The sequence below is a fragment of the Lutra lutra genome, chromosome 5 (assembly GCF_902655055.1).
Source record: "Lutra lutra chromosome 5, mLutLut1.2, whole genome shotgun sequence".
NCBI classification, from domain to species: Eukaryota; Metazoa; Chordata; class Mammalia; order Carnivora; family Mustelidae; genus Lutra; species Lutra lutra.
In genome coordinates this window covers 73,363,330-73,373,086 of record NC_062282.1, presented here as the reverse complement: position 1 = coordinate 73,373,086, position 9,757 = coordinate 73,363,330, and the positions used below count along the sequence as shown (strand labels likewise).

Sequence of the window (9,757 nt, the reverse complement as noted above, 5' to 3'; positions counted from 1 at the left end):
GTTTTCGGCTCAGGTCATGATCCCAGGGTCCTGGGATCGAGCCCTGCATCGGGCTCTCTGCTCAGTGGGGAGCCTGCTTCCTTCCCTCTCTCTCTCTACCTCCCTCTCTGCCTACTTCTGATCTCTGTCTGTCAATAAATAAATAAAATCTTTAAAAAAACCTATTTAAAAATTTTTGCTTTTATTATGAATATAAAATACGCTATAGGAAAATGCATCAAGCAAATGTACAGCTTAATGAATCATTACAAAGCAAATGGTTGCGTAGCTAATTGCCCAGACAGAAACACAGAACTTTGCCAGCCCCCATCTACCCCTTCTCATCACAGTCCTCTTCTTGTCTCCACAGGGAGCTATTATTTTGACCTTTCAGGCAATTACTACCTTGCTGTACTTTTTAGATTTATCTCCTAAGTACATATGTCTGAACACTGTGATTTAGGCAGTTTTGGGCTTTTATATAAATTGAAGCCTACAGTATGCATTGTATATATTCTTTTGTGATTGATTTCTTTCATTCTACATCATGATGGTGAGATTCATCAAGTTAGTGCACTTGTCTTCATACTGTACTATATTTTTCTGGTCTACTCTCGATGGATATGGAGATATTTCCAGTAGCAGACTATTATGGATGACACGGTCAACAACATTCTTATACATAGATATGTCCTTCGTTACTTGCAAGAACGTTTGCATTTCTGATAGTATATACCTGGGAGTTGACTTGCACGTTGAACACGTTCAATTTGAATAGCAAATGCCAATTTTCTCAAGTGATTGAACCACTTCTAGCAGTGTGTGAGACTTTCTGTCGCTCTACATCCTTGCTAGCCCTTGGCGTCGTTAGTGTCCTTAATTTTAACTATTTTAGTGGATCCGTAGAGGTATCTCATTGTAGTTTGACTGCATTTCTCTGATGATTAGCCTTTTTTTTTTTTTTAAGATTTTATTTATTTATTTGAGAGAAGGAGAGAGAGGAAATGAGAGGGGAATGTAGGGGCGGAGGGAGAGGGAGAGGCAAACTGCCTGCTGAGGAGGAATCTCAATGAGGGGCTCAATCCCAGGACCCCAAGTTCGTGACCTGAGGCAAAGGCAGATGCTTACACCAACTGAGTCACCCAGGTGCCCCCTAATAATTAGTCTTATTAATCATTTTTTTCCATTTTTTATTAGAATGTTCTATTTGTGAAGGACTTATCCAAGTATCTTGCTTGTTTTTCTATTGAATTACCTTGCTTTTTCTTTTTTCTTTTCTTTCTTTCTTTCTTTTTTTTTTACGGTTTTTACAAATACTTTGTTTATTTTAATTAAGCTGGTACAGACAATGTCCATTTAAAACCCATATCCCAGGCCAAAAAGTAAAATAAAATAAAAAAGAGCAGTGTTCTGTTGAATACACGTCTGCATGAATAACTTTATTAACTGCTAATGAAAATTAGAACTTTTCTGGGATCTTCTGACAAGACTTTTCTTTTATCTTAAAATGCTTTCTCTTCAGTGAAGCCATCTTTGGAGTTAGTCATTACTCTCACCATCTCTGTCATTTCGACTCCAGCCTGACATTTCTTTTCTTTTGGTCCAGACCCTCAAATTTTAAAAGTAGCTTCAAGTTAAGGAAAGGTCATTTTTCCACAGTTCAGTTCTCTGAAAAACTTCCATCTCCCACTGAAATTCACAGTCCAGGAGTGAAGCAATCATATGCTAGAACTTCAGGGCCAATTGGAAAGTCATCATGAACACTCACATTGGTCGATCTTATTTATCACAAGCCTGAAAATGCACAGTCCTGGAAAAGGTGGCCTCTCTGTGCACACATGTAATTTTTTAAAAAGGAGAGGATAATATGAAGGGGGCTGAGGTTTGATCACCAAAAATCAGCACAATGAAAACAAGTGATAATTAATAATGGGCACTAGAATTCAAATTACCAGATGTTTTAAAGAGATGGGGTGCCAGTTTTCAATTCTGTTTCGAACACCGCATTACAAAAGAACTATTTTTAAAAATAAAAAAGGATTGAGGGTAAAAGAAAAAAAATAAAAAGAATATCTAAATCGTTGAGTGACCCCCTGTTTGTTCCTGATAAACTTCAATCACATCTTCTTTCTCCATTTCCAGTTCTTTTGGAGTGTGATTATCAGCAATTCTCTGACTCAAAGAGAAACCTGAGTGAATTCATTGGAACTCCCTGTCTTTGACAGTATGATTCTTTGAGTTTCTTGAGATGTGTTGTCATTTTCACTTTGAAGTGAATCTCACTGCTATCCTGTCCAATGACTTTGAGTTTAATATATTCTCCTTCCTTCTTATCCCCCAAGTCCTCAGTTGAAGGTTTTGCCTCCCGGTCAGACATGGTGATGGTGGCTTCACCCAGGGCCTCTGCACAGCAGCGGCCTCGGGTAGGCAGAACCTCGCTCCAGGGTTTACAAATCCGTCTCTCTTCCCCACAGCACAACACCGCGGCTCACTTTCTTTCTTTTTTTTTAAAAAAAGATTTTATTTATTTATGACAGAGAGAGACAGCAAGGGAGGGAGCACAAGCAGGGGAAGTGGGAGAGGGAGAAGCAGGCTCCCTGCTGAGCAGGGAGCCCGATGCAGGACTCGATCCCAGGACTCTGGGATCATGACCTGATCTGAAGGCAGATGTTTAATGATTGAGCCACCCAGATGCCCCTCTCGGTCTTTTTCTTACTATTTTTTGAGCATTCTCTATTCTGGATATGACCCCTTAGTTGGTTACTCAAATCCATTTTTTCACTCTATGTCTGGGTTGCTTTGGCACTCTATTGAGGGTGTCTTGATGAATGTAAGTTCTCAAATTTTTTTGTGGAAATTAGAGCTGTTTTATTTGTATACTTTACATGCATAAATTCACAGTTTTTAAATGTTCAGTTTAATCAGTTTTGGCCATTATATGTATGTGTGACTGCCACCCCAGATAACATAAACAGTATTTCCATCACCCCAGAGAGTTCCCTAGTACCTCTTTCCAGACCCTTCTTTACCCATCTTCCAGAGGTAACCACTTTCTGATTTCTATCACTGCAGATTAGTTCTACTTGTTCTAGAATTTCCTATAGATGGAATGAAAAGTATGCATTCTCTTGTGTCTGACTTCTTTTGGTCAATAGTGCTTTTTTTTTTTTTTTGTTGTTGTTTTTAGATTCACCAAAATTATTGCATTATCAGCAGGCTTTTTTTTTTTTTTTTTTAGAGAGAACAAGCAGGGGGAAGGGTAGAGGGAGAGGGAGAGAGAGAACATTAAGCAGGCTCTCTGCCCAGTGTGGTGCCCAACTCGGGGCTCAATCTCATGACCCTGAGATCATGACCTGAGCTGAAATTGAGAGTCAGACACTTAGCCGACTGAGCCACCCAGGTGCCCAGGCAGTTCATTACTTTTTTTTTTTTTTAATCATTTTTAAAAATTTATTTTCAGCATAACAGTATTCATTGTTTTTGTACCACCCCCAGTGCTCCATGCAATCCGTGCCCTCTCTAAAGCCACCACCTGGTTCCCCCAACCTCCCACCCCCCACCTCTTCAAACCCTTCAGATTGTTTTTCAGAGTCCATAGTCTCTCATTGTTCACCTCCCCTTCTAATTTCCCCCAACTCCCTTCTCCTAACTCCCCATGTCCTCCATGCTATTTGTTATGCTCCACAAATAAGTGAAACCATGTGATAATTGACTCTCTCTGCTTGACTTATTTCACTCAGCATAATCTCTTCCAGTCCCGTCCATGTTGCTACAAAAGTTGGGTGTTCATCCTTTCTGATGGAGGCATAATACTCCATAGTGTATATGGACCACATCTTCCTTATCCATTCGTCCGTTGAAGGGCATCTTGGTTCTTTCCACAGTTTGACAACCGTGGCCATTGCCGCTATAAACATTGGGGTACAGATGGCCCTTTTTTTCACTACATCTGTATCTTTGGGGTAAATACCCAGTAGTGCAATTGCAGGGTCATAGGGAAGCTCTATTTTTAATTTCTTGAGGAATCTCCACGCTGTTCTCCGAAGAGGCTGCACCAACTTGCATTCCCACCAACAGTGTAAGAGGGTTCCCCTTTCTCCACATCCCCTCCAACACATGTTGTTTCCTGTCTTGCTAATTTTGGCCATTCTAACTGGTGTAAGGTGATATCTCAATGTGGTTTTAATTTGAATCTCCCTGACGGCTAGTGATGATGAACATTTTTTCATGTGTCTGATAGCCATTTGTATGTCTTCATTGGAGAAGTGTCTGTTCATATCTTCTGCCCATTTTTTGATATGATTATCTGTTTTGTGCGTGTTGAGTTTGAGGAGTTCTTTATAGATTCTGGATATCAACCTTTTGTCTGTACTGTCATTTGCAAATATCTTCTCCCATTCCGTGGGTTGCCTCTTTGTTTTCTTGACCGTTCATTACTTTTTATTGCTGAATAGTATTTATTGAGTGAATAGATCCCAATTTGTTTATTCATTCTATCAATGGACATTTGTATTGTTTCTACATAATATACACATAATTCTCTCTCTGCATTTAATATATATTATACAAATATTAAATATATTAATGTTGCATTTTAATTACTTAATGATATTTAATAATATATTAAATATAGAGTATGAATGTATATGTTAAATTTTAATTTTGAGATAATTGTAGATTAATATGCAACTGTAAGAAATAATATAGAGATCCCATGTATCCTTTACCCAATTTCCCTCAGTGACATTTTGCAAAGCTGTAGTACAATATCACAACTAGGATATGACCTCGATGATGTCAAAATACAGAGCAAGGACTCTACTTGTTCCCCTTTTGTAGGGATTCCCATTTCTCTCGCACTCTGAAACTCTCCTTAATCCTCAGCAACCACTAATCTGTTCTCCATTTCTATTACTTTATCCTTCAAGAGTGTTGTATAGGTGAAATCACATAGTATAAACCTTTTGGGATTGGTTTTTTCACTCAGTATCATCTTCTGGAGATTTACTCAGGTCTTCCCTTCTTTCCTTCCCTCCCACCCTCTGTCCCCTCTTCCTTCCATCCTTTTTCTTTCTTTCTTTCATAGAATTTAGTGATTCATCAGTTGAATGTAACACCCAGTGCTCGTTACATCCCATGCCCTCCTTAATGTCCATCACCCAGTTATCCCATCCCCCACTTACCTCCCCTCTAGCCACTCTGACTTTGTTTCCTAGAGTTCGGTATCTCTTATGGTTTGCCTCCCTCACTGTTTTCACCTTATTTCACTTTTCTTTTCCTTTCCCTATGTTCATCTGTTTTGTTTCTTAAATTCCATATATGAGTGAAATCATATGGTATTTGTCTTTCTCTCAGTGACTTATTTCGCTTAGTATAGTACCCTTTAGTTCCATCCATGTTGCAAATGGCAAGATTTCATTCTTTTTGATGTCCGAGTTTTTTATATATATATATATCATATATATCTATATCTATATCTAGATATATATCTATCTCCTACATCTTTATTCATTCATCTGTTGGTAGACATCTGGCATCTGGGCTCTTTCCATAGTTTGGCTGTTGTGGACATTGCTGCTATAAATATAGGGCTGCAGTTGCCCCTTCGGATCACTATGTTTGTATCTTTTGGATAAATACCTAGTAGTACAATTGCTGGGCTATAGGGTAGTTTTATTTTTATTTTTCTGAGGAACCTCCATACAGTTTTCCAGAGTGGCTGCTCCAGTTTGCATTCCTACCAACAGTGTAAGACGGTTCCCCTTTCTCCACATCCTCTCCAACATCTGTCGCTTCCTGACTTGTTAATTTTAGCCATTCTGACTGGTGTGAGGTGGTATCTCATTGTGGTTTTGATTTGTATTTCCCTGATGCTAAGTGATGTTGAGCACTTTCCCCATGTGTCTGTTTGCCATCTGGATGTCTTCTTTGCACAATTGTCAGTTCATGTCTCCTGTTCATTTCTTGACTGGGTTTTGTTCTGTTTTGTTTTGTTTTGGTCACCCAGGCTCTTTCAAGCATTCAGAGTTCTTTTTTTTTTTTTTTTTATTGCTGAGTTGTATTGCATGTTATGGATGTATCACACACTCTTTAACAACTCACCTATTCAAGGATGTCTGTGTTATTTCTGGTTTTTGACTATTATGAGTAAAGCTGTTATAAACATTTGTTTGCAGATTTTTGCGTGAATATAGGTTTTCATTTCTGTGGAATAAATGCCCAGGACTGCAATTGCTGCATTATATGGTACTTGCATATTTAGTTTTAAAAACTAAAGAAAGTGCTAAAAGGCTTTCCAGAGTGACTGTCCTCTATTTTATATTCTTACCAGCAATACGAGTGACCCCGTTTCTCTGCATCCTCACCAACATTTGGTATTGTCACTGTTTTTTACTTTAGCCATTCTGATAGGTGTGATATCTTATTATGGTTTTAATTAGAATTTCCTTAATAGATAATGATGTTGAATATCTTTTCATGTACTTGTCGTTTGTGTACCTTTTTGGTGAAATGCCTCTTAATGTCTTTTGCCCATGTTGTGAGTGGATTATTTACTTTCTGCTGTTTTTTTATTCTGTTGGTTTAAAAAAATTTATTATGGTAAAACATAAAATTTATAACTTTAACCATTTTAAGTATACAGTTCAGTGGCATTAATTACATTGACACTGTTGTGCAACCATCACCACTAATTGTTTCTAAAACTTTTTCATCACCCCAACAGAAACTCTGTGGTCATTAAGCAATAACTGCCCTCGTCCATCCCCCACCTCTCCCCACCATCCCTGGTAAACTCTAATCTACTTAATGCCTCCATGAATTTGCCTACTCTGGATATTTCACACAAATGGAATCATGCACTCTTTGTTCTTTTGTGTCTGACTTTTTTCACTTAGCATTACATATTCCTGTTGTAGCCCATATCAGAACTTCATTCCTTTTTATGGATGAGTAATATTCCGTTGTATGTCTATACCACATTTTTTTTTAATCCACTCATTTGGTGGTGGACGCTTAGCTTGATTCCACCTTATATCTGTTTTGGATATTGCTGTAATTAACATTGGCATACAAATATCTATTCGAATCCTTGTTTCGCGTTGGTGGTATAGTGGTGAGCATAGCTGCCTTCGGAATCCTTGCTTTCATTTCTTTCGGTATAGACCTAGGAGTGAAATTGCTGTGTCATATGGTAATGTTCTATTTAGCTTTTTGAGGAACTGCCAAACTACCACAGCACCTCTACCATTTGTACATTTCCATTACCAGTGTATGAGGGTTCCAACTCCACATCTTTGTGAACACTCATTATTTTCACTTATTTATTCATTTGTTTATACCTTAATAGATATGAAGTGGTATCTTATTGTGTTTGCCATTTGCATTTCTGTAATGACTAAGAATGTTGAGTATCTTTTCATGAACCGATTGGCTGTTTGTATATTTCCAGAGAAGTGTCTATTCAAATTCTTTGTCCATTTTTTGATAAGGTCTTTGTCTTTTTGCTGTGGAGCTTTAGGTATTCTTTATATATTTCAGATCTTAATTCCTTATCAGATATATGATTTGCAAATATTTTCTCCTGTTCTGTAGATTGTTTTTTCACTTTCTTTATCTGTCCCTTGATGCAAAAAGGTTTTCAATTTTGATAAGGTTCAAGTTACCTGTTTTTCCTTTTCTTGCTTTTGCTTTAAAAAAATTATTTATTTATTTGAGAGAGAGAGAGAGAGAGAGAGAGAGCACAAGGTGGTGGTAGGGGGAAAGGCAGAGGGAGAGTGGGAAGCAGGCTCCCTGCTGAGCAAGGAGCCAAATGAGGGGCTCTATCCCAGGACCCTGAGATCATGACCTGAGCTGAAGGCAGATGCTTAACTGACTGGAAACCCTTAAAAAACTTACTTTATGGGGCTCCTGGGTGGCTCGGTGGGTTAAAGCCTCTGCTTTCGGCTCAGGTCATGATCCCAGGGTCCTGGGATCGAGCCCCACATCGGGCTCTCTGCTCGGCAGGGAGCCTGCTTCCTCCTCTCTCTCTCTCTGCCTGCCTCTCTGCCTACTTGTGATCTCTGTCTGTCAAATGAAATGAATAAAATCTTTAAAAAAAAAACTTACTTTATGATGAAGGATAATTGGAAGGCAGGGAGGCGGGGACAAGAGGCCGCCCCCCACCAACCCTAAGAGGAAACCATCCTTAAAAGGATCTTACACCTCTCTGGAAGGAGCCCTCCACCTTTTCCCATATAATAGGTGACAAATCTGCTTGGATGACAGATGCTGGGAGGGTTAATCAGATTAAGACAGCCTGCCAACAAGCCCATAAAAACCCCTAGACTTAGAAACTCTGGTGGAAACCCTTTCAGGTCTCTCCCTCCTTGGGAGCTTTGTACTATCTCTTTGCTGCCCACCACTGTCTGGTCTACCTCCTCATTTTTCGAAGTGGGTGACCAGGAACCACGGGCACTGACAGAAAGAAATCCTGCAACATTTTAAATTCCAGTATAGTTAACATACAGGGTTATATTAGTTTCAGGTGTGCAATAGAGTGATTCATCAAGCACTTCAAAAAGTGTTTGACAAATGCACTCTTTAATCCCCATCACCTAGTTTACCCATTCCATTCTCTTTTATGGCTGAATAATATTCCATTGTATATATATATCACATCTTCTTTGTCTATTCATCTATCAATGGACACTGGGCACTTCCAAAATTTGGACAGTGTCAATAATGCTGCTATAAACACTGGGGTGACATATCCCTTTGAATTAGTGTTTTTGCATTTTATTTTAATTCCAGTATAGTTAATATACAGTGTTACATTAGTTTCAGTCATACAGTATAGTGATTCCACAATTCCATACATCGCCCCGCGCTCATCATGACAAGTACATTTCTTAATCCCCATCACCTATTTCACCCACCCCTCCATCTACTCTTGCTCTGGTGACCATCAGTTTGCTCTTTATAGTTAAGAGTCTATTTCTTGTCTTGTCTTGTCTCTCTCTCTCTTTTCCCTCTTTGCTTATTTGTTGAAATCATATGGTGTTTCTCTTTCTTTGACTAATTTCACTTAGCATTATACTCCCTACCTCCATCCATATCATTGCAAATGGCAAGATTTTATTCTTTTTAAAGACTGAATAATATTCCATTATATATATAAAACCTATATATAATATATGTGATATATATGTGTGTGTATGTAGATATATATGTATGTATGGTAATATATATGTATGTATGGATATATATATATATATATATCACAACTTTTTTCCCATTCATCTTATGGACATGGGCTGTAACTATAATTTGGCTGTTGCAAATAATGCTGCTATAAACATTGGGGTGCCTGTATCCCTTTGTATTAGTGTTTTATATATACCCAGTAGTGTGATTACTGGATCATAGGATAGTTCTATTTTTTGGTAGTTCTATTTTTAACTTTTGGAGGAACTTTTGGAAAACATACTGTTTTCCAGAGTGGCTGCACCAGTTTGCATTCCCACCAACAGAGTGAAAACGTTCTTTTTTCTCCACATCTTCACCAACATCTGTTATTTTTTTGTGTTTTTGATTTTAGCCTTTCTGACAGGGGTGAGGTCATATCTCAGTGTACTCTTTTTTGGTTGTTTGTTTAAATAGTAACTTTTGGTGTTATCTTTTTTTTTTTTTTATTTACTTTTAAAGTAAACTATACCTGCAACATGGGGCTTGAACTCAGATCAAGAGTCGCATACTATGCCAAATGAGCCAGCCAGGTGCCCCCTTTTGTAGATTTTAT

The 9,757-nt window shown here is 38.3% G+C and overlaps 1 protein-coding gene across 1 annotated transcript; it reads right to left on the bottom strand.

The window, feature by feature from the left end:
• Positions 1–1,387: 1,387 nt before the first annotated feature.
• On the bottom strand, positions 1,388–2,462 carry LOC125101057 (small ubiquitin-related modifier 1-like). The gene is given in 2 exon segments (XM_047731686.1): positions 1,388–2,155; positions 2,157–2,462. Coding segments are annotated over 2 exon segments (303 nt in total). The 5' UTR covers positions 2,357–2,462; the 3' UTR covers positions 1,388–2,052.
• Between the last annotated feature and the right edge of the window lie 7,295 nt (positions 2,463–9,757).